The following is a 25,796-nucleotide window of genomic DNA, read 5'->3' on the forward strand; positions in this document are numbered from 1 at the left end:
ATTACACCAAAATATTGGAAGTCATCATCCCGTTGAACTTGAGGGAGTGGGTGAATAAAATGCAATGTCTACAAAGAATAGAAGAACTATCAGCTACACTATATGATAATTATAATCATTCTTGGAAGTGTGGTTCCCATGGAGAACATTCTGCACATCCTCTAAATTTAGGGAACTGTGCTGGAATTGGGATGTCTTCTGTGATGGGGGAGTCTGGGGTGTGGTGGGGGGATGTCTTCTTATACGGGGGAAGGAAATATATATACGTGAGTGTATACATATACATGTGTGTAAGAGGAGAAAGGAATTTTCTTGACGTATGAGCAGATGTTGGGGGGTGCTTTCCTTATGGAAAGACACAATGCACTGTAGAAGTGCTAATTTAGATAGATAATTGGATATTTTGGATGTAGGCATAACCTGTTAGTGGAATAAAATGGTTTTTAGATGTGTTATTATTGTATTCAAAGATACATCATTATATTACCAAAAGTATTGGGACACCTGCCTCTACACGCACATGAACCTTAATGACATCCCAGTCTTAGATTGTAGGGTTTAATATTGTTATCCCACCCTTTGCAGCTATAACAGCTTCAACTTTTAAGCCCCTGTACACACGGTCGGACATTTCGACAACCAAATCCGTCGGATTTTGTCCGTCGGATCTTGTTCGAAACTGTTGCATACACACTGTCGGACTAAGTTGTCGAAAAATCCGATCATTCAGAACTTGATGACATAATTTCGTTACGATGGGACTACGTTCAGGCTAGTAGCCATAGCCAATAGCTTTGATTTAGGAATTTGATCTGAGCATGCGTGGCACTTGGTCCGATCAAAATTCTCTACACATGATCGGAGTATGTCTGATCGAACCAGTTGGTCGGAAAATATTTCCAACAAGTTGGAAAATTGGGTCCGACGGATATTCCGACGGAATCAGTCCGATGCATACCACACACAGTCGGATTATCTGACAACACGGTCCGATAGGACACATTCCGACGGATTCTCCGACCGTGTGTACAAGGGCTTAGGGAAGGCTGTCCACAAGGTTTAGGAGTGTGTCTATGGGAATGTTTGACCATTCTTCCAGAAGTCCATTTGTGAGGTCAGGCACTGGTGTTGGACAACAAGGCCTAGCTTGAAGTCTCTAATCTAATTCATCCCAAAGGTGTTCTATCGGGTTGAGGTCAGGACAGTCAAGTTCCTCCATCCCAAACTTGTTTTATTCATGTCTTTATGGACCTTACTTTGTGCACTGGTCCATAGCATTTGGTGGAGGGGGGATTATGGTGTGGGGTTGGCCCCTTAGTTTTTGTGAAGGGAACTCTGAAGGCGTCAGCATACCAAGACATTTTGGACAACTTCATGCTCCCAACTTTGTGAGAACAATTTGGGGATGGCCCCTTCCTATTCCAACATGACTTCACACCAGTGGACAAAGCAAGATCCATAAAGACATGGCTGAGGGAGTTTGGGGTGGAGGAACTTGATTGGCCTGCACAGAGTCCTGACCTCAACCCGATAGAACACCTTTGGGATAAATTAGAGCAAAGACTGCGAGCCAGGCCTTCTCGTCCACATCAATGCCTGACCTCACAAATGCGCTTCCGGAACAATGGTCAAACATTTTCATAGACACACTCCTAAACCTTGAGAACATTCTTCCTAGGAGAGTTGAAGCTGTTATAGCTGCAAAGGGTGGGCCAATTCAATATTGAACGCTATGGACTAAGACTGGAATGCTATTAAAGCTCATGTGTGTGTAAGGGCAGGCATCCCAATACTTTTGATAATTTAGTGTATTTTGTGAGCGATTGTGAGTACGTTTTGTTTGAAATATGCCATTAAAAAAAGGGGGGGTTTTGGATTTTTTTAGTCTTCTGTGTCCCATTGAGGGGGGGGGATTCTCATTGCTGCCACCCAGGGAGGAAGAAGAAGTCTCTAAAAAGTCAGACAAATGTCCTCTTAGGAGCCACTAGAACAAATGTGCCCACTGGACATTACAAGCTGGAATGGATTTGGAGAAATGTCATATAGGTTCAAGCAGATGATAGAAGATTGTTAAGGGGTTGTGGGCTGACTCTTGACTCATATTTATTCTCGGGGAAAAACCAAACTTATATACGGTGCAGCTGAACTCTAATAAATGTATTTAGCAGTTGTCCACCACCAGGTAACAAGCAGATGCTTGTCCTTAACAGTGAGCAATAGATAAATTGTTTATGAGAAGATTTACTGGCTCTGTCAACAATGAGCACATGTAACAATGAGGATTAGATCTAGTAGAGCTAATATTTGTTCTATTATATGACAAAATCATACACCAATTTAGATTTCCCATTGTGAATAGGAAATTCAGATGTACAGCAAAATACAAACCAATCCATTGAATAAGCAAATGTTAAAAATCATGACAGACGACTACATGAGTGACTTATAAACATTCCTGACTATGAGGCTATAAAGATGTGTGATTATGGGATAACAAAAACAGTCCCATAAATATGGCCCTGATCTTGCTGATTTCTATGGAAAATACATTGTATAGTCAAACATTTGTGGACATCTGGCTAACACACCTATATGACTTGTTCAACATCTCATTCTAAATCCATGAACATTTATATGGAGTTGGTCCCCCCCCCCCCCTTTTCAGCCGTAACAGCCTCCACTCTTCTTGGAAGGCATTCCATAGGATTGTGGAGTGTCTGTGGGAATGTTTGCTTATTTAGCCAAGAGAGTGTTTGTGAGATCAGGTACTGATGAGGGGACAGGAAGACCTGGTTCAGTGTTCCGATTCATAACCACGGGTTCAGCATGGAGGTCAGGGCTCTGTGCAGGCCATTTGAAATTCTCCACATCAAATTCATAAAACCATGTCTTTATGCTGTTGGTTTTGCACAAGGACTCAATCATGCTGGAACAAAAAAGTCCGTCCCAAAACCAGTGCCACAAGGTTGGTGGCACAAAATTGTCCAAAATGTCTTTGTATGCTATAGCATTAACAGTATCCACCTCAATGGACATGCCTGAACTCAGTTTGGAGGGGTTGTTCACATCCGTTGTACATTTTGCCATATAGTCCACAAGTATTTGGTCACAAGGTGTATTTATCTCCATCAACATAAAAAGTGAACTTTACATTTATGTTTCTTAATTTGTTTTATTTATTAATTTTCAATGGCATTGATGTGTGACTATACAATCCTTTATTTATTTTAGGACTACTATAGCAAATTAAGAGACAGGACTGTAGCCTATATTAACGTGGATATCTCTGTATTTGGTAAGAAATGGCTAAACTTACTATCAAAATTGTTAATGTATTCTTGTATATATGTGCATAGACAGTCCCTGCCCTCTTGTTTTGTATGAAGAAAACCTCAGGCAAATACAGAGCACACCATTTGTTTATTTATGCAACTGATAGTATTGGCATATTAAGTTTGAAAGAAAGGCACAAGGGAGATAACAGTTTTTACTACAGATGGGGAATATATTGCTACTGGTTTAGATTGAGCTGTACTAAATCTCTCCACGAGAGAATAGAAACTGTACAGGCAGAGCCAGTCTAGAACTTTAATATAAGTCTTTGATTGGTGAATACAGCACCACTCTGTTAAGCTTTCAGTTTTCCCTTCCAGAGCCTCACCACACACTCACATGTGTCTCTCCAAAGCCTCTGCTTGTCCTCCCAGAGCCTTCCCACACAATCAAATGTGGGTCCTACTCACAGAGCCTCCTACACACTTACACATGAGTCTTCCTCTAGTAAAGTACCTCAGATTTTCCCCCAGATCCTCCCTTTAGACTCAAAAATGTGTTTTCCTCTAGTGGCTGAGTTCTCTTGCCAGAGTCTCCCCGCACTCTGACACATTTGTCTCTCTTTTGTACCTCAGCTATACCTTCCAGAGCTTCCCCACAAACTCACACATGGCTTTTCCTCTATTGACTCAGCACTTCCTCCCAGAGCCTCACCATGCACCCATGCATGGGTCTTTCCCTCCACACACTCACACATGGGTCTTACCCTTGTATACCAGTTTTTCCAGCCAAAGCCACCCCACAGACTGTGACACGTGTTTTCCTCTAGTGGCTCAATTCTTCCTTCTAGACCACTGTCACTCACTTATGCATGTGTTTCCCATATAGCCTCACCTATTCCCCCTAGAGCCTTACCACAGACTCAAGCATGTATCTTGCATGAATGTCTAAATTCTTCCTTTTCACAGCCTTCACGCAAATCGGTCTTTCTCTAGTGCCCCAGATCTTCCTCCAAAGTCTCTCCAACCACTAACACAGTACATGCGTCTACCTCTTGATCCTCCTTTCTTACATGGATTTTTCTTTTGTGCCTTAGCTTTTGCTTTCAGAACCTCCCCAAAGATGTACATATGTATTTGACATAGTTGCCTCAGCTCTTCTTTCCAGAGCTTTCCCACAACCTCACATGAATGTCTTCCCTTAGAGCAATGGTCTCAAAACTGCAACCTGTGGGCTGGATGTAGCCCTTTGCTTGCCTCCCAATGATATCAATGATTCCTCTTCCTACTGGCCACAGGTACTATATAATTTTTTTAATTCCATTGGCCACCAAGCCTGAGGCATTTTCCACTCCCACTGACCATAGTCTAGCTCTCCTAAAGTCTGAAGGAGAGTAAACCGGCCCTTTGTTTAGAAAGTTGGAAGATCCCAGCTCCAGAGTCTTAGTTCTTCCTTCCAGAGCTTCCCCACAGACTAGTACATGTACAGTATCTTTTGTAGTCCTCTAGCTGTCCCTTCCAGAACCTCATATGTATATCTTTCTCTAGTGTCTCAGTTCTCCCTTCTACAAACTTCTGCATACACCGAAACATGTGTCTTTCGCTAGAGCTTCAACTGTGCCTCCCAGAACATCTCTGCTGATCCATCAGAATACAACCTTTGTATAAGTCCATAAGTTCTAAATCCTCTCCAGAATCCCACTTCCTACTAAAGTCTGGACCAGTTTCCTCCTGTGCACTAAGAAACCCACCACTAAAGTATTTCGCTCAAGTGATGCTTAAAGGGGGCATAAACAGCATTACATAGAAGGTTTGTCCAACCAAGCCAGGATTTCCTATGCACCAAACCTGATGCATCTTTTTTATCAATCAAATAAGCTTAGAGTTCAAAGGATGTGCTATTTTCATCAGTCGTATGCCATTCAAAATCACTGTGAACAATGAGCAGCAGTGTAGCTTCTTCCTCTGTTTCTTGCTTGCCAGCTTCATTCAGACAAGAATTAATTACAGCATCTTTTTTAATGCATTGTCTTGTCACCATTTTTCTGTTTAGCCAATGCAACTTTGAGGGTCCAAGGAACACCTCCTGCACAAAATGTTGTCTTTGCTGCATCCAAACAGGTAACTTATAAACTAACTTAAATTCAGCTAAAACTTTTTTTCTTAATTTTGAATAGAGAATTGGAACTTCTGTCAGATTTTAATATTTGTAATGTCCCCGTTAGAGGGTAACATTTCCTGACTGTATCTTGGGCAGGATTTGGTGTCGCTTCCAGCTACTTGGTTGGAGTTGGTATCAGTAGGTTCGACCCTGGGATCTTACATATTTCAGTAAGAGTTATAACAAGCTACTGTAGCTCATCTACAGTAAAGTCAATGGAGGCTCCAGTTTTCTGCACATAGCCATTTTGTAAATCCAGATTGCCAATTCATTAGGGAGCATTGATATACCGAGGCACCAGCTGTGTGAGGGCTTGAATGTTTTCTCACATCACTTAGGTAAAAGAAGACCAATCCTGGGCCCAGTGGACATTTTTTGCTCAGGGCCTTTATTGCAGTAGTGCTTATGGTAACCTATACAGGCAGCTGTGGTATTACTTGTTGTATAACTGAATATCTGCATAGCTCCCACCTGTCCCTCATTTTAAAGGATTTTCCCTATTTTTGGTCTGGTGAAGCAATCCCTATTAAGAAAATATACTATACTCATAAGTTTTATACTAGACTAAGCCTTTTTTTTTATCCAACCTCTACATAGTAACATAGGTGAGGTTGAAAAAAGACAAGTCAACCAGTGTGTGTGTGCTTTTTATGTCAGTATTACACTGTATATCCCTGTATGTTGTGGTCGTTCAGGTGCCTATCTAATCGTTTTTTGAAATTATCGATGCTCCCTGCTGAAACCACTGCCTGCGTCTCTTCTCCAGAGTTCAGTGCTCGTAACCTTTCCTCATAACTAATGTCCTCCAGGCCCCTTATTAGTTTTGTTGCCCTTCTCTGGACTCTTTCCAGTTCCAGCACATCCTTCCTGAGGACTGGTGCCCAGAACTGGATGGCATGCTCCAGGTGCGACCAGATCAGAGTCTTGTATAGTGAGAGAATTCCCCCTAGTGAGTATATTGCATTCATATTTTTTCCACCCAAATGCATTATTTTAAATTTTTCTACATTAAACCTCATTTGCCATGTAGATGCCCACCACATTAATTTGTTCAGATCTTTTTGCCAGGTTTCCACATCCTGCAGGGAAATTATTGCCCTGCTTAGCTTAGTATCATCTACAAATACTGAGATTGAGCTGTTTATCCCATCCTCCAGGTTGTCTATGAATAAATTAAATAGGATTGGTCCCAGGACAGAACCCTGGGGGACCCCTCTTTCCACACCGAACCTTCCCAAGTACTCCCCATTTATCACCACCCTCTGAACTTGCCCCTGTAGCCAGTTTTCAATCCATGTACTCACCCTATGGTTCATGCCAACAGACCTTAGTTTGTACAGTAAATGTTTATGGGAAACTGTGTCAAATGCCTTTGCAAAATCCAGATACACCACATCTGTGGTCCTTCCTTTATCTAGATTGTGGCTCACCTCCTCATACAAGGTTAATAGGTTTGTTTGGCAAGAATGATTCTTCATGAATTCATGTTGATTACTGCTAATGATACGGTTTTCATTACTAAAATCTTGTGTATAGTCCCTTATCCCATCCAAGAGCTTGCATACTATTGATGTTAGGCTAACTAGTCTGTAATTCCAAGGGATGTATCTTGGCCATTTTTTAAATATTGGTGCTACACTGGCTTTTCTCCAAGCTGCTGGTACCATTCCAGTCAGAATGTTCTTAAAAATTAGGAACAATGGTCTGGCAATTACTTGACTGAGTTCCTTAAGGACCCTCGGGTGCAAGCCATCTGGTCCCGGTGACTTATTAATGTTAAATTTGTCAAGTCTATTTCTAATTCTATCCTCTGTTAGCCATGCAGGTGCTTTCTGTGATGTGTCATGAGGATAAACATTGCAGTTTTGGTTACTGAAGCCCCTTGTTTCCCTTATGAAAACTGAGGAGAAGAATAGATTCAATACCTTCGCCATCTCTCCATCCTTAGTAACCAGATTCCCTTCATTATGGGACCAATATGATCTGACCTCCTTTTCTTACTATTTATATACTTATAGAAATATATAGAAATAGGTAGCTGCACTAATCCTTTTAATTATTATAATTCCACCTATATGTATCAAAAAATATCCACTCTATTTAAAGTACAACCCCAACTTAATATTCACACCAATATTCTCAATCATTTGTGCATACAAAAATACTTTAAATTATAAGTTCCAGTTTATGTTCTTCATGTACAGTGCCTTGAAAAAGTATTCATGCCCCTTGAAATTTTCCACATTTTTTCAGGTTACAACCAAAAATGTAAATGCATGTTATTGGGATTTTATTTGATAGACCAACACAAAGTGGGATATAACTGTGAAGTGGAATGAAAATGATAAATGGTTTTCAACATTCCCCCCCCCCGAGTTAATACTTTGTAGAACCACCTTTCGCTGCAATTACAGCTGCAAGTCTTTTGGGTATGCCTCTACCAGCTTTGCACATCTAGAGTGAAATATTTGCCCATTCTTCCTTGCTAAATAGCTCAAGCTCTGTTTTTTGATTAAGATTTTACATAGACTGATAGGATCTAAAGCCGGAAGAGACGCGGGGACACGTTGAAGGTCCAGGCATGACCTGAAGAGACCGTTCTGGCGGTCCAGAAGTCTTGGATCGAGGCCGCCCAGACATGCCGAAAGTGGAGAAGGTGAACCCCCACCTGGCCTGTCTGAGCGGGCCCAATCTCAAAAGGACTCAAGGCCTGTCCTGTAACTACGCGCTTTCTTGGCACACTGCTGGTTCTGTTTCCTTGGAAACTATCTTCTCTGGCCTTGCAATCGCTGGTCCTGAGGGAGGAACCCTGACTTACCTCTGATGGCATGGGTTATGGCGTTATTCAATTTGTTGCCAAAAAGGGAGGACTCATCAAAAGGAATTCGGCACCACACTTGTTTATATGCTGGGTCGGCCAGCCAAGGGCAGAGCCACAGGGAATGCTTGGTGGAGATGGCTGAAAGCATAACCCAAGCCACCAGGGAGATGATAACAATAGAAGCCTCCCCCAGTAAGGCCGATGCCAACCTCAGCTCCTGGATGGGTGAACTCTTGGCCAGTTCCTCCAAGATGTTCCCAAGCATCAAGATCGGGGGGTTGTGGCCGGATGTGAATGGGAGTGAAGACGTGTGAGGAGTGAGAGCATGGAGCTGCTCTCCCGCTCCCCACCCTGTCTACCTTGAGTTCTTCGCTCCGCCTGGATCCTGTGTGCCCCGGGCTGCCTGGCGTTGCTTGGAGGCTCCCCTGTGCACTGCCTTTTCTGTGGCTTCCATGCCCCATGCTTGGGCGGAGATCCCCTACCTGAGCTGAAGTGCTTGCTGCCGCCGGGGCTCGGAGTACGGGGCCGCTGTTGCTGATGGGTGGTTGGTGGAGCAGGGGCCGAGAATCTCGCTGAAGATCTCGCGAGATTACGAACGGCTCCCGGGCTCCCGTAGTACTGCTGCGCTTTCCATTCGGTTTGAATCAGGCGCGCGGACTCGTGCGGCGTGTCGTGCGCCCCAGGAGCTGTACGGCGGGCTGGGCAGGTGCGAGGGGATGCCTGTAAAGAGCTACCTCTCCCCCTCTTACTGGCTGGTTTCTATCCTCCTCCTGTTTACCTGCCAAATACGGAAGGTGAGATGAGAGGCAATTAAATGTAACTGTACCGACTGCCTAACCTCATGGGGAAGTGAGGGGAAGATCTGGATGTCCTGTATACTCTTCTTACGGATCCATGGATTATGCACCAGCAACTGAGATAAGTGTTTTTCCTTCTTCGGGTCTTTAATTATTATTGATGTGAACTACTGACCTGGTTTGCCCTACTCTGAATATACATTGTGAACACACTGTGAATACATGCATATGTATGCAAATATAAATAACTCATTATAGGGCGGTGAGTCTCTCGCTATTGAGTCATTTGCTGAGGCTGGAAGTTAGGAGTTAACCAGCATCGTCCCCCTCTGATAAGCAGTATTATCTATACTTTTTTTTCTCCTCTTCTTCTGTGGGATATAACTATCTTTTTATTATTTGATTAGCTGATAAGCAGAAGCCGTTAATTTGTAAGGTGGGTTTTTACGTGGCTACTCAATCCAATTATGTCGAGAAAAAGATCCCCTGAGGAACAAATACCCGTAGAGGGTCAACAAATTACTCGTGCCGCCAAGGATAAAACTAATCAAATGGCGGCAGCATCAGCAGCGGCAAAATTGGAGCGTTACGCCCATTCTGGCCCAGTCTCACCCAGTAATTCAAGCACTCAGCGGGGAGATTTACATAATAAAGATACTAAGAACTTATCTGCTGATAGAAGGAGCCAAGGCCAGTCTCTGGCCAACCCCATTTTACCAGCTGCTAAATTGGGGGGCAATAAGGGAGGGGGGGGAGGAAAATTATCAATAGCAACAATAAATTCGGAAACAACGCTAAGCAGCTCCCATGCAGTGATGCCGAGCAATGCGGATGAGGAACCCACATTAAGAGACATTTTGAACGCAATTAAGGAATGCAAAAACTCGATATCCAATTTTGATGAACAGCTAAAATATATAAAGGAGGAACTATTGTCCATGAGACAGGAGTTGAATAGGACTATACTAAGAACTACCGAGCTTGAGGAACGCATGGGTGCAATGGAGGATGAGTTGAGGCCTATGAGGCTGGAAATTGATTCATTTAAAAAAGCAGCTACTACACAAGCGGATAAACTCGACGAGATGGAGAATAGGAATCGAAGAAATAATATTAGGGTGCTAGGTCTCCCTGAACATTGCGAGGGGACTAATCTAATAGGTTTTCTGGAGGGGTGGTTTCGAGAACTTTTCGGGGCGGAAACATTTACCCCGATATTCGCAATAGAACGGGCACATCGTACCCCGGGAAAAACCCGCCATATGGGGGAGCGTCCTAGGCCTATAATGCTTAAAATTCTTAATTACCAGGATAAAGTGTCTCTGCTGCGAGAGGCCAGAATGAGAGGAGACATTAGGTTTAAGGGAGCTAGGGTGTCTTTGTACCCCGATTTCTCTCCTGACCTCCAGAAAAGAAGAGCTGAATTTATACCAGTCAAAAGAGAAATGGTTAAATATAAGTTAGAATATGCACTCCTCTATCCAGCCCGCTTAAGAGTGACTGCATTAGGAAAGATGCTCTTTTTCAATACCCCAGAGGAAGCATCCCAATGGTTAGATGCAAGTAAAAAAGACCTATAAATATATGTTACAGGGCAGTTGGGTGGTTTTCAAGGGATTCGGGGGTATATATTTTTGGGGGGGGGGATAGGAATAAGGGGTAAGTTTGTTGAAAATTGTTACATTGGTATTATGCACAATATGAGTGGGGGGCAGGGGTTGAGCAGTAAGGGTGCGTGGAGTACAAGTGGGTATTTGTAGTGGGGGATAAAGGGTTCCCATGAGTGGGTGGAAAATTGGGGTGAGAGCACCGAGTAGGTTTGGTATGTGTGAGTGGTGGGAGTGTTGCAAGAAGGTCACAATTGTACCCCTAGGGGGTAGCCCTATGGGGCGAGGGGGGTGGGAGAGGGAGTTCGGTAAAAAGGGAGGGGGGGCGAGGGGGGCGGGAGAGGGAGGTTGGGGAAAGGGGAGGGGGGAGAGTTGAGGTGGGAAGGAGGGGAAAGGGAACAACAATAAAAATAACACAAGGACACAAATATTTGGGTGGGAGAGTTGGGAAGGGAGGGCGGGGTAAGGGAATGACAATAAAAGTAATACAAGGATATACAAATTTGGGTGAGGGAATGATAATAAAAATAATTCAAAGATACATAAGCTTGGAGATGCACTATCTAGGAGGGGATGAGAGAAAATGGTATGCACTATATAGAGTATACGTATGTAAGATTAAGGGGAAGGGAAAAGGAGGGGAAGGTTCTTTCCTTTCTTTTTTTCTCTTTTCTGGTATTAATATATTTATACACTTTCTTCACCGTTTTTTCTGTTATTTTCAAAACTGCCCAATTGTTAGGTTATTAAGTAGGGATGCAGGGGAAAAGAATTAGGATAGTATCATGGAATGTGCGGGGCCTGGGAGACCCGACCAAAAGAAAAGTGGTCTTGTCAGCTTTAGAGGGTAAAGGACCCGGACTATTATGCCTTCAGGAGACCCACTTAACGGGCGATACGATTCGGTGCCTACAAGGTCGGAAATTCCAGACCCAGTTCCATTCCATATTCTCAACCTATGCAAGAGGGGTTAGCATCCTTGTTGACAGGGCGATTTGTTTCTCTTGCTATAATAGCTGTATAGATGTAGAGGGTAGGTATATTTTTTTATATTGTCAAATTGAAAATAGTCCCTACGTGATAGCCAACATATATGTCCCTCCTCCAGCTAAATTGGAGATTTTATACAAGCTATTAGCCTTTGTAATAGATAAACCTGATACCCCGGTGATAGCAGTGGGGGACTTTAATGAGGTCTTGGACAAATCCTTGGACAGGTTTCCAACTGGAAAAACACCAACGGTGAAAGAGGAAACGAGGTTAGCTCGTTTCCTACTTGAAGCTGGCCTATGCGATGCATGGCGCACTCGGTACCCGGGGGAGCGACAATATTCTTGTTACTCCGCAACTTTCTCTACACTATCAAGACTCGACATGGCTTTGGTTAACAACAGTGCGATGTCACGAGTGGATGAGGTAGAATATGGCCCGAGAGGAGTCTCGGACCATTCCCCCCTAATATTGACACTTTGTGTAGCTAAGAAACAATATTCTGGCCAATGGAAACTGGACCCCGTATGGTTGGAATTAATGAAGGATACGGATCGGGTGACAACCATGTTAAAGGAGTTCATTGAGGTTAATATGGGCACAGCATCAGTGGGGGTCATCTGGGACTCTTTAAAGGCCTTTTTAAGAGGTTTTTTTATTCAACAAATCGCCAGAAGTAGGGCCGAGATGAAAAAACAGGAAAAGGAAGCTACCAAGGCGGTATTAGAGACAGAAAGACAGTACATTATGAATCCGAATCCTACTACACAGAAGGCTTGGCTGGATAAACAGCAAGAATTTAAGACAATTATTAGGTATAAGATGGACAATAGACGCATACTGCAGAAGCAAGCAAATTTTGGGGAGGGAGAAAGAGTGGGGCGAATGCTGTCATTTTTGGTTAAAGTAAATACGTCACCCTCAGCGATAATATCAATTAGAACCCTAGAGGGAGAAATTACTTCTGAACCATCCAGTATCAATAACATATTTTATCATTACTATAGTTCACTATATAAATCCCAAGGAGGAAGTGAAGGGGGAGCTATGGCAGGCTTTTTGGGGAATCTGAATATGCCAACAGTAATAGCAGAAGACTTAGCAGTTTTGGAGGCCCCAATTACTATCGAGGAACTCCAAAGAGCGGTGACAGAGATGCCTAACTTAAAAGCACCAGGACCCGATGGTTTACCAATCGAGGTCTATAAGAGATATGGGGAGATCCTGCTCCCACAACTATTGGAGACATTGAAGCAGTCCTTGCAGTGTGGAGACTTGCCCTCCTCGATGTTGGAAGCCACGATAGTGGTGGTTCCTAAAGAGGATAAAGACCCATTGGACCCGGCCTCATATCGTCCGATCTCGCTTTTGGGATCGGATGTTAAAATATTAGCAAAAGTGCTCGCAACACGCCTAAAAAGAATTGTCCACAAGCTTATCCACCCTGACCAATCGGGTTTTATCCCGAATAGATCTACTAGTATCAATATCCGTAGACTGTTTTTGAATGCCCAGTTTCCAGTAGATAATGGAGGCCCCAGAGCAATTTTGACTCTGGATGCAGCCAAAGCATTCGACAGCCTTAAATGGGAATATTTATTTAAAGTGCTTATTAGATTTGGGTTCGGACCAAACTTTCTTAAATGGATAAAACTGCTCTATACAGACCCAAGAGCGAAAATTAAAATTAATAATGAGCTTTCTGAGACCTTCTTATTGGAACGAGGTACAAGGCAGGGGTGCCCCCTTTCCCCCTTATTGTTTGTTTTGGCAGTGGAGCCATTAGCCATCGCTATTAGGGCTAGCCCTGATATACAGGGATTTAGGAGAGGACAGGTAGAGGAAAAAATTGCATTATTTGCTGATGACATCCTGCTTTTCCTGGGGGATGCTCAGGCCTCGGTGAAAACGGCAATGAAGATAATTAGAGAATTTGGTCTCATATCAGGATTGACTATTAACTGGGATAAATCCGCTTTGTTGCCGCTGGAACCGGGGTTCATTTGCGCTCCCCAAGAGATTCAGAATCTGAAACAGGTTGAGAAGTTTAAATACTTAGGGGTGTGGATTACTAGGGACGTAAACTCTTACCTGGAAGACAATTTATCTCCTCTCCTAGTAAAATTAAAACAAAAGGCTGATATCTGGAGTCGCCTCCCCCTCTCGATGGCGGGCCGCTGCAATCTGGTCAAGATGGTATGGCTCCCTCAAATTTTGTACTTCCTCCATAACTCACCAATATGGATAGGGGAAGGATGGTTTAAGAAAATAGAATCCTTATTTAGACTTCTCATATGGAAAAAGGGCCCCTCGAGGATTAGCTTACGGACCTTGCAGCTCCCGTTGGAACAAGGGGGGTTTGCGATCCCATATCCTAGACTCTATTACTTAGCGGCCCAGCTACAGCATTTAGCTGGAGCAAGGGCAATAAGTGAAGCTAATCCCTGCCATAGGCTGTTAATGCTAGGCTGTCCGCACAAGATGCTTGTGGAGGCGCTGGAGGCAAATTCATTTAATATGCACTGCCCAACAATTACTCAGGCAGTTAAACTATGGAAAACAGTTAAGGCCTTACTAGGATATCAGAAGATATCCGTGTTGGCCCCCTTATGGGATAATAGAAACCTAGACAAGCTATTTAAAGTGGAAAGATGTAGGGAATGGGAAACTCAAGGGATACATAGGTTAGAGCAAATTGTTCAGGGTTCAGCTATTAGATCATTTTTTGACCTAAGATCTGAATTTTCTCTATCAAACCGCTCATTCTACAAATATCTCCAGATCAGACACGCAATTCAGGCCCAATTTAGATCGCAGGAGATACAGTTGATCCAGGTCCCGGTGATATCTCAAATCATGTCTCGAGATACGCTCAAAGGCTTGATTACGCTTATATACGCTAGGCTGGGGGACAAATTGCTAGATCGAAGCGGTATGATTAAAAGTAAAATGAAATGGGAGAGTGATGTGGGTCCAGTGTCCATACCCGATTGGGATTGGATAATGGAACAGGGAACCAAGGTTTCTATTTCCCCGTCACAGAAAGCTTCTCAACTCTTCTTCTTTCACCGGGTATATTATACACCTAGGAAAATGCTTAAAATGGGATGGAGGGATAATGATCAGTGCCCCAGATGCGGGCAGGTTGGAGATTTCGTTCATATGTTCTGGAGGTGCCCGAAACTTTTTAGATACTGGACACGAGTTATAGATCATGTGAACGAGATCTTCGGGTTGACATTAAAGGCAACAGTGAGGACCTGCTTGTTGGCTATACCGGAGGGATATAATATCTCTAAAAATATATTTGCACCAGTTACTAGATGCCTTTTCCAGGCAAGGAAGTTAATTGCCCAGAACTGGCAAGCACACTCTAGCCCACTACCAGAAATATGGTTGGCCAATATAAGAAAAAATATTGGTAATGAGAGGGTTTTCTTTTTTAAGCAGGGTAATGGTAAGGAGTTCAAAAAGATATGGGGCTCTGGATTGGGAAAACTAGGGATTCCCCTATAAGTAACTGTGATAGAACAAGTGCCCTCTAGCTTGTATATCTCTACCACCTATTCTTACTATGTATTTAATTGTTTAGTATGTCTTCTTATGAGCTGGGGATAAGGGGGGGGGGGTGGAGGAGGGGAGTAGGGAGAGGGAAATTTGTATTAGATATGAGGTACCAGGACAATAGATATCGGCACGATGGGTAGTCTACAAACACTAGGGGATCATTTATTACCTTTGTATTTAAATTAAATGACACAAAATCTTTATGTGATTACACTAAGTCAAATATTTGTACAACTAAATACGCCACGATGATGTGGAATTGAGAATGAGACATGAGTGAGCGACAAGCTGAACCTAGTCTCTGGTATAGAAACACTGATGTGGCAAAAAAAAAAAAAAAAAGATGTTCCCAAGCATCTCATCCACATTATCCAGCCAAATTTCCATGGCTTTTGACATTGCAGCCAGAGCCAAGGCTGGCTTGCAGGCCATTCTGCTGTAAGATCCATTTTACGTCAGAGTCGATCTGTCTATCCAAGGCGTCCCTGAAAGAGACTGTATCTTCCATGGTAAAGGCCACATGTCTGACCAGCTTCATCACGGTTGCATACACTAGAGGAGCTGATTGCAATTGTTTAACATCTTCCTCTTTGAAGGGAAAAAGCCACAGTACCTTTGAGAGCATGGAGTTAGGGGCGCAGCACTAGTGCGCATGCACGATTATCGTCATTGTGGCAGCAACACAGGAAAAAGGCCAGAGACAAATACAAAACCACAAACACTGCTGCCATTAATGGAACAAACTCACCGGTCCTGCCACAATCGTCACCAGGCCAAGGTAAGACACACAAGCTAGTGGCTAGGCCTATAGCATCTTCCAGCGCCTCTTCCATATGTCCACTCCATACCCTGCTAGTAGCTAGGGCTTATCGGAGTATTGCAATGCCTCTTCTCCAGGGTCGCAGCTTGGCCGGTCCTGATCGTAAGAGGAAAATATTAGAGTAGGATGACCATCAACTAGGTCCTTCGCAGGAGGACAAAAAAAAAAGAACAGGGCCGCTGGCTCGAAGCAAAGATTTATGGGCTAGTAGTAGTAGTAGAGGTGGGACTAAATTCACGTAGGCTGCCATGGAATCTGTCAGGAAATATTGATTGTTTTCAATCTTTTTCTTTATTTCGCAAATAATAAAAACCCTGTGGTGATCAAATACCACCGAAAGAAAGCTCCATTTGTGTGAAAAAAATGATATAAATTTAGTTTGGGTACAGCCTTGCATGACTGCGTAATTACCAGTTAAAATAGCACAGTGTTGAATAGCAAAAATGGCCTGGTCATGAAGGAGGTAAAACCTTCCGGAGCTACAGTGGTTGATCAATCATTTATTGCATTTTTAGTTCATATAACTGGGGGATTTGACAGGGTTGTGTTCTTTTTTTTTTTTTGCACACAAAGTTGGAAAGTATAGGTCATGTGCAACTGCCACCTTTGTTCTTGTGCCTGATAAGAAACTGCTCAGCATGGATCAATAAATTTTAGATAAGATTTTTCTATTGCTCAACAGTCATTGTTAAAATTTAGACTTCCATTCTGGCACCTTTCAGTATATGACTGAATCTAATTGGTGACTTAAGCCTAGTACATACAATGAGAATATTGGATGTATGATCGTTTTTTTTTTGTTTGTTTTTTTGCATGCTAGTCTTATATTGAAATAGGTTACTACAGCTATGAAAATTCTCAGAAGACAGAATATAACTTTGGAACTACTTTGTGTACTAGTTAACAATTATCAGACCATTGCTCCGATGCATTATTTTTTTCCAACTGATATTCCTATCGTGTGTATGGGCCTTTATATGTGAAAGATAAGCTTTTTATCTAAAACACGCTTATAAGTATCAGTAAGTGCGCAACCAAATCCAAAGATGATGGCTTTCAAAAACAAGGGCATTTTTGCTGTGTTGCATATTGTATGTATCTGCCCAGCTCCATTTAAGCTTGAATGGAGTTTAATGCTTCTTGACAAATTAAGTGACTTCCATTAAAAAACTTCATGCTGTCCGGTCTTTGAAAAAGAAATTACAGGATACAAGTAAAATCTTTCATTGAGCTGTTCATGCTGTTTTACCTCCATTTGAGTTCCCAGAAAGTCAAAATCCACCTAGGTCCTCACATGTGGGGTGGCTTAGTCTACCTCCAATACGAGGTTCCACAACTTTACCTATTTACAGAAAAAAAATACTGCCGCCCCACCTCTCCACATCAAATGATTACCCCATTCCCCATATTCTGCCACCGCACTGTTACTCTGTATGGGACAAAAGTTCAAACTCTACGTAAGCTTTATGTTGGATGGTTTCAGAGCCTCAAAAAGTCCATGGCTTTGCACTTATGGGTTGGGGCCTGACAGTTGGCTGCTCAGGCCCATGCACTGTATCCTGGAAGGAAGGAAAGTAGTAACGTGCTCCCTCATTCCTGAAAGTAGCAGGTATTTTCAGGCAGAGGGAAACACAGCAAAGTTGAATTTCAGTAGATTGTATGGGGGGTGCTGTGGTTTCAACACCACAGGAACACCATTACAGCACTAAAACGTGTAGGAAAATGGGGTTCCCAGATCAACAGAATAATAAAAAATAGGAAAAACTGGTGGAATGGTGCACTTTACCACAGTCTAAAAAAAAAAACCTAAAGCCCTGAACAGACTCCTTGCATACATTTCAAGGCTTAATTCACAGTTTTCAATGGAGTGCATGTAGGCAGGCGCAGTCTACTTTCTTTACTGTAGGTGGTGCTCTTCTGCAGCAGCACTGCAGTTGGAGAGGAAGTTAAGAGGACAACAGTTCCTCTATGGTTTCCTGGGTCACTGGGGAAGCGTCCAATTGGATGCTGCCGCCCCATGTGACAGATTTTGCCTGACCCAAGATGGCTGCCAATTTAAGGCCCTGGCTCCAAGGTTTGGTGCACATTTGCAAGTTTGGAGGGGGCAGAAGCTTGGCTCCTCAAGACCTGCGCCACCTCATGCCCTCTGCTATACAGCTGGAGTAAATAATGAGGACTCTGATGTAAAGACAGGACTATGTGTTTGGGGGGGACTGTTTAATTTAGGTGGGGGGAGTGAGATTGCTCTGTTGTGATAGGGGGAATCTTATGTGATGGGGGCCTCTGACAGGTACTCCCCCTGCTATGTACAGTACTAGCGGCAAGGAAAGGTTTCTGATGAGGAGGGATAGCGTAGGGCTCATAACTTCTCTGGGCACCTGCCTGTTTGGCACAAGACAGCCAGGCCATACTCTTCCCCTCTCTACAGACACTGCTCTTTATTCACTGATGGAACTGTGATTATTTTTGGTTTGAGTGTCTCTCCAACAGGTTAGTTATGAACTGTTTCTGCATTATTTCAATACAAGTTCTCTCATTGCATTGGGACTGAGTGTGTATTTCTGCTGCACCCCACCTACATGCATCTTCAGGAAAAGTGTAGTGTCAGAAAGCCCACTTTGCCTTATCAAATCACTGTTTTACTTTCTGTGAAATTTATAGAAGATGCATGTCTACTAACATTTTTGTGTCTCAAATTCTGTTTACACAGGTGAAACATCCATCAAGTTCTCTTACTGTGTATGATAACTGGAAGGAAAACTCTAATCGTATCAGCCCGCAGTATGGTGTCATCCCTCAGTATGTGCTTTATTTTTACACTGATAAATGTATTAACATGCTATAAGACGGTGTTTCTCAACCAAGGTACCTTTTCAGTTATCCAAGGGTGGAGCGAGCATGGGACTCAGTTTGACCTGGATCAGCATCATGCGTTGGCATCATGTGCATGGGCATGCCACCAGAACCACAACAATCAATGATGCTCAGCAGCATTATGCATGGTATCATTCATTCCCATGGTGTTGGCAGATGGCCTACCCTTACCATGGCAACTCATGACACTGATCCAGGGCAGAAGCTTGGCTCCTCCAGACCTGCTCCACCTCATGCCTTCTGCTATACAGCTGGAGTAAAAAATGAGGACTCTGATGTAAAGACGGGTCTATGTGTTTGGGGGGGACTGTTTAATTTAGGTGGGGGGAGTGAGATTGCTCTGTTGTGATAAGACTCTGTGATAGGGGGAATCTTATGTGATTGGGGCCTCTGACATATAGGAAGCACTCTGACATTATAGGGGGACTCTGGGTGATGGATAGACTTTTGATGCAATGGGGGACTTCTGATGTGAAGGGAGCTTTTTATGTGAAGTTAACTTCATCAAGTTAGTTGTGTTCATTGTACCAGGCTTAGGTTTCCCATTAATAAGTAACATTTATGTTTTTTCATTTTGAACTGGACTACCTGGGAATTTGACATATTTTTAAGGGTGCCATGAATGAAAAAGGTTGAGGGACACTGCTGTAGAATCCAGGGGTGCTAAATGTGCCCTATAGAACCTTATATATATATATAATTTCCTATTGCACTTTATTGCCTTAGCATGTTTGAGCTAAATTCTGCCTTTCTTATACATATGCATTTTTTTCTTCTAGAATTGGACTTCTGGGAATTGGAAGTGATTATGCTTCATTTCTGCACTACCTGGGAATTACCTGCATGGATATAGCATATACGTATGACAGGGTAAATTCACTTCCTAAAATGTTTGCAGGGTTCTCTTGTTGCTGTTTTATAAGATAGTTTATAGGATAAAAGCATGACCTCTGTATTGTCTGACACCTCCCCTCAATATCACTCTTACCCAAAAGATACCTCCACCTCTCTCCAAACCCAACACCACCCATAAACCAGAGCAGACTATGTTTGGAGTAAATGGCCGACAGGCCTTGATTTATTTAACCAAAATATATATATGTAACAAAATATAAACTTTCAATAAATAACCATAATTAACATGTAAAAAACTTTCCTTTAAAACTGTATCCTGGGTCATAGCATAATAATAGACCCTACTGGTCACTGCACATTACCTTTAACCTCTTGACCTCCAGACGGAATCCCCTGTCTCGGAGGCTATACCCAACCAATGCAGTGACCTACCCCTTTTACTCTTCCCGGTTGACCCCATGTAACCGTGAAGTACAAATCCCACCACCCCCATCACCATGGATGGGTACCACCTATTCTCCACCTGCACCACTTGACCTTCTCAACTGACCCCAAAATACTGCCAAACCAGCTAATCTTAACCTGCTGAACCATCCCCGAAAAACAAAAAAGGGAGGGTGGGTGGGAATCACTTCCTCCTCCGCTCTCCGACTGCCCCTGTCTTCCTCTGCCTCGTGACTGCAAAACTACAGGCTCCGCCCACCGCCCCGCCTACTCCGATCTCTTAAAGCGGCCACTATCCTTGCCCCTTAAAACGGCGACAGTGCATTCAAAGCAGCTGTCATGCCGTCCCTACGCCCACAGCCTGCTGCTGCGGCTCCGTGGACGTTCTTGACCTCTGTATTGTCTGACACCTCCCCTCAATATCACTCTTACCCAAAAGATACCTCCACCTCTCTCTAAACCCAACACCACCCATAAACCAGAGCAGACTATGTTTGGAGTAAATGGCCGACAGGCCTTGATTTATTTAACCAAAATATATATATGTAACAAAATATAAACTTTCAATAAATAACCATAATTAACATGTAAAAAACTTTCCTTTAAAACTGTATCCTGGGTCATAGCATAATAATAGACCCTACTGGTCACTGCACATTACCTTTAACCTCTTAACCTCTTGACCTCCAGACGGAATCCCCTGTCTCGGAGGCTATACCCAACCAATGCAGTGACCTACCCCTTTTACTCTTCCCGGTTAACCCCATGTAACCGTGAAGTACAAATCCCACCACCCCCATCACCATGGATGGGTACCACCTATTCTCCACCTGCACCACTTGACCTTCTCAACTGACCCCAAAACACTGCCACAGCTCGAAAGGTGGTAAAGCCTTACCCTTTCGAGCAGCGCCACACACACAAACCCCTTTGAATCCCCTCCTGGAGACCCAAAGTCCACAGATCCGTCCCCACCTCGTTCAAATGTACCCCATCACTCCTCAAATACCTCCAGGTCTCAAACTCCAGTTCCTGATGCTGAACCGCCAATCCCCCATTCCTGATAAAAAAACCTACTCACTTCCTTATTAACCTTAACCCGGGCCCTATCCACTTTTTTGTCCGACAACGCCCACCTCCACGACGTCCTGCTAACCATGTCTGACCATATCATGACCATGCCCGGGTAAGCGGCTTTTAGCCAAAGAAAATCACATTTAATGTCTCTGATGACCCCCATGTCATTACCCCCACGTGCAAAAGTAGAACATCAGGCGGACGATCCAGGCGAGAAAATCTGTGCACCTCATACTGGGGACCCCAATCCAGCGAACCTGCGCCTCGTTCCTAGGAATTCGAAGCTGTCTCCCATTCGGCCGAACGTCCGCTCTCTTCGAACTCCAAAACACGTATGAGTAGCCCAGAATCCATACCAAGCCAACATCATATCCTGCAAACAAAAACCAAGTAAATACACGACAACCATAACTCCACCCCAGAAAACATACACATATCCCCACCTAATCCCCCAACATGCTCATGCTAACAGGTCTGGCCGAACATACAGCCTAAACCTCTCGGAGTCCCACCTCCCAATTCTCCGAACCGCCTCCGCACTAAGCCCGGCCCTAGCCGCCTCAGTAGCTGCCCCGATGCGGAAGGAGTGGGATGAAAAATTTTTAGGATCAAAGCCCACTGCCACCACACATTTTTTAAAAACAGCCCTGAACTGAAATGTGGACAAAAAGGAACCATCTCTGTGCACGAAAAAGGGGCCCGGACCCGGAGGCCTCACTTGCAGGAAAGCCCCCACCGCCCCCACAGGACAAATAGTGCTCTCTGCAATCGAACCCACTTCCACCAGCATCCCCTTCTCTTCCTGATCCGTCTTGGACCTGCGTAACCAAATCCTCACCACCCCTTGGCCTAGCTCGACCTCCCCCATTGCCAACCCCCCATGTCGTGCCCTGGCCGGGAAAAACATCTCGCCAATCCGGAAAGCCCCAAAAAAGGTTAAGGAAAAAGCCACCCGAAACAATACCTGTTCGTATACGGAACTACATACTGTCTCTAACACCCCGCACAGGCCGCGGAGCACCTGAAAGGAAACCGGACGCCGCACGTCCCTCCGTCTATGCTCCTTCCGGTAACCCTTCACCGCCTGACGCAACCAGAATTCTTTGGTATAGTCCCGACCTCCCTCCCATTTAAACAAAAAGGCCAACCCCGCCAGTTTCCTGTCAATCGAGGCCGCTGAAACCCCCTCTTCCATAGCTATGCTAATGAAGTAAAACACAGCCTGAGCCATGCCCGCATCGCCCGGGGCCATGCCGATCGCTATCAAACAGTCAGACCATTCCTGTCACACCCTCGAATAAGCCTTCCACGTCGTCTTACTCACGGACAACTCAATCCACCTTGCTGTGAGTCCAACGCTATGCGCCACATCCACGCCAGGCAGCTGATCCCGTGACGCTCTGCCTCTGGTGCCAGTCCCCGAAACCTGTCCCACTGAAAACGAGACAGCGCGTCAGCCAGCGTGTTATCAACCCCTGGCAGGTGCACAGCATAGATGAAAGCATTCAACTGCAAGCAGCGTAAGACCAAATGGCGTACAAGCCTAATCACCAGCCCGGAGGCCGCGGTCAGCCGATTGACCACCTGTATCACCCCCATGTTATCGCAATTGAAGCGCGCCTTAAGGTTCCGAAACGACTCCCCCCAAATTTCCAGGGCCACCACAATGGGAAACAATTCCAACAGCACCAGGTTCTTCAGAAACCCGGCCTCAGCCCACTCCGTGGGCCACGGTGCCTCGCACCAATGTCCCTTGAAATAGGCATCAAAACCGGAAGACCCTGCGGCATCCGTAAACAACTCCAGATCCCAATTAATAATGGGACCCGCCATCCACAGGGCCCGTCCGTTTTATATGACGCTAGGAACTCCTGCCACACCCTCAGGTCCTCCCTGTGTTCCCGCTTCAGTGTCACGAAATGCGTGGGGGCCCGAACCCCAGCCGTAGCCGCGGCCAACCTGCGGCAAAAAATTCGGCCCATCGGAATAATCCGACACGCGAAATTGAGCTTGCCTAACAGGGATTGTAACTGCCGCAACTGCAGCTTGCGGACCCCTACGGTCCCCAGAATTTCCTCCTGCAACGACTCTAATTTGTCCAAGGGCAGATGGCATTCCATCTTGACCGAATCGATCTCAATCCCCAGGAACGTGATGCAGGCCTTAGGCCCCTCAGTCTTACCTGGAGCCAAAGGGACACCAAAGCGTTCCGCCAGGTATTGCAGCGTTCCTAAAAGGACCGCACAGATGTTCGAGCCCGCCGGGCCAATGCACAAAAAATCGTCCAAGTAATGGACGACCGAGTTAATGCCCGACGCATCCCTAATGGCCCACTCCAAAAAGGAACTGAATTGTTCGAACAGGGCGCAAGAAATCGAACACCCCATGGGTAGGCAACGGTCCACGTAAAATTCCCCCTCCCAACGGCACCCCAAAAGCCAAAAACTATCCGGGTGAACAGGCAAAAGCCGGAACGCCACTTTGACGTCCGATTTTGCCATTAGCGTCCCGCGGCCATACCGCCGGACCCACGACACCGCCATGTCAAAGGAAGTATACGTGACCGCACAGTCCTCAGGCGCGATGGCATCGTTCACCGATCCCCCTTTCGGAAAGGACAGGTGATGGATCAACCAAAACTTGTTCGGCTCCTTTTTAGGAACCACCCCCAGCGGAGAAACCACCAGATGTGGGAGAGGTGCCTCCTGAAACAGGCCGGCTATGCGGCCCAACGCGTCTTCTTTACCCAACTTTTCCATCACCACAGACGCATGCTGCAGAGCTGATTTCAATTTTTTTGTCAATGGAGGCACTGACGTCAAGGAGCAAGGAATCCGAAAACCCGGAGTAAACCCCGCCTCCAGCAATTGTGCCCCCGCCCTGTCGGGGTATCTATTGAGGAAAGGCAGCATCCTTTCCACTCAAACCGGAGTCGTCCCTTTTGTTGACAGAATCTCCGGGGCGCCCCTTCCCTTTCTTGAAACATTTTGCAAGGGCATGGGACCCCCCGCAGCCCGAACACAAGTGCCTGAAACGGCAGTTCGACCCGAATTTGCAAGATCCCTCGTTAAACTGCCAGCAATAACCCCATCATTTTCGGCCGGTTGTCCTGGGGTGGCAGAACCTCCGACCCCCGGCTGAAAAAACTGGTTAGGAGCCCTCGCCGCCATCATCAGCTTCATCCACAAGCTAATGTCCTTGTGGTCCCAGCGAACCGAAGGTCGGACTGCCATCCGCTGCCTGAACTGTTCATCATACCGGAGCCACGCTGTGCCGCCATACGTCCGGTGTGCTTCACTAATGGCTTCCAGATACACGAACAACGCCGAGCAATGTTCCGGCGCCTTCTCACCCACCACACTTGCCAAAATGGCAAACGCCTGGAGCCAGTTAGCGAAGGTCCTGGGAATTAACCGGTACCTCCGCTTCTCCTCATCTTCCTTCTTCCGCTCCTCAAGCTTCAACCTATCCAGGTTGAATTTCTCCAGCGGTAGCAGGGTGAAAATCACGACGTACTTACCCTTCCAAATTTTGTCTTTCACTTCCGGCTTCAGATGCGCCCCTAACGGTCCCTCGAAGCAGACGTAGACCTCGCTCCTCGCCGCATCAGCCAACCGCACCTGGTCTGCACTTTTCTCACCCACCTTCTCCGAAATCACGTCGGGCGCGGGGCCAGAAGCACCCGCCGACTTCTCCCCCCCGCCACCGGAGCCACCGCAGGCGAAGATGCTCCTCCCGTCGTCCCCGCCGCAGCCGAGGCCTGTGTCCACGCCTGGGCTGGCCCGCTCACCGCCCCACTCTCGAACCGCTGCACCAATTCTTTTAGGCCCGACAACAAGCCCCCAAGGCCCTCCTGCCCCTTGTCTCCTGCTGAGGCCCCAGAAGCCGGGGGCTGGCCTGCTGACCCCGCAGTCCCGATCCCCACACCCCCACCAGGTGACCCCTGCAAGCTACCCCGACCCAATAAATCATGCAACAAAGTAGACATCATAATAGAAGGGTTACACTCACCGGGCTGCCCAGGACCGGGCCTCGCAGCCGCCGCTCTTGGACCCAGCGCCATATCCTCTCTGCGATCTTCTCCACCGTCAGACTCAGACAGCTCACCCTCCGATCTCCCGCTCTCCACAGCCGACACGTTCTCAGAAGTAGGACACCCAGACGGGCCTGCTCCACTGCCCAGGGGTCCTCGGTGCAGCGCTCTGGAGTCCCGCCCCCCCTGCCGCCAGCCCTGCCTTCCTGCCTGGGAGAAGGGCTCCTGTGTCTCCCGGTGCGCCGACTCCTCACCCCGCGTGTCCCCTCAGCCACCCCTCCTGGGCCCTGGCTAGCTAAATGACCACTGCTGTTGTCCCTGGGACTGGGGGCCACCCAGCCGGGCCGAACCCCCACCCGCTGCACTTCCGATCCCCTCTGGCTGCCCCCCCCGCTCCCGCAGCCGCCACGGCCTGGTCCACGCACTGGTGCCGTGCAGGGGGCGCCGACTCCTGGGATGCTCCTGACCCTCCAGCCGG

General features: G+C 45.7%; 1 protein-coding gene across 1 annotated transcript in view; it reads left to right on the plus strand.

The window, feature by feature from the left end:
* Nucleotides 1-25,796, plus strand: part of LOC143988977 (aminopeptidase NAALADL1-like) — an 89,757-nt gene that overhangs the window by 43,369 nt on the left and 20,592 nt on the right. The window contains exons 11-14 of the mRNA XM_077488948.1: nt 3,232-3,295; nt 5,326-5,393; nt 18,746-18,834; nt 19,689-19,779. Of these exons, the coding sequence (XP_077345074.1) occupies nt 3,232-3,295; nt 5,326-5,393; nt 18,746-18,834; nt 19,689-19,779 (312 nt within the window). The remainder of the gene's footprint in view (nt 1-3,231; nt 3,296-5,325; nt 5,394-18,745; nt 18,835-19,688; nt 19,780-25,796) is intronic.

Source organism: Lithobates pipiens, unplaced genomic scaffold (genome assembly GCF_037356315.1).
Source record: "Lithobates pipiens isolate NorthernLeopardFrog02 unplaced genomic scaffold, aLitPip1_a1.2 Scaffold_18, whole genome shotgun sequence".
Taxonomy (NCBI): domain Eukaryota; kingdom Metazoa; phylum Chordata; class Amphibia; order Anura; family Ranidae; genus Lithobates; species Lithobates pipiens.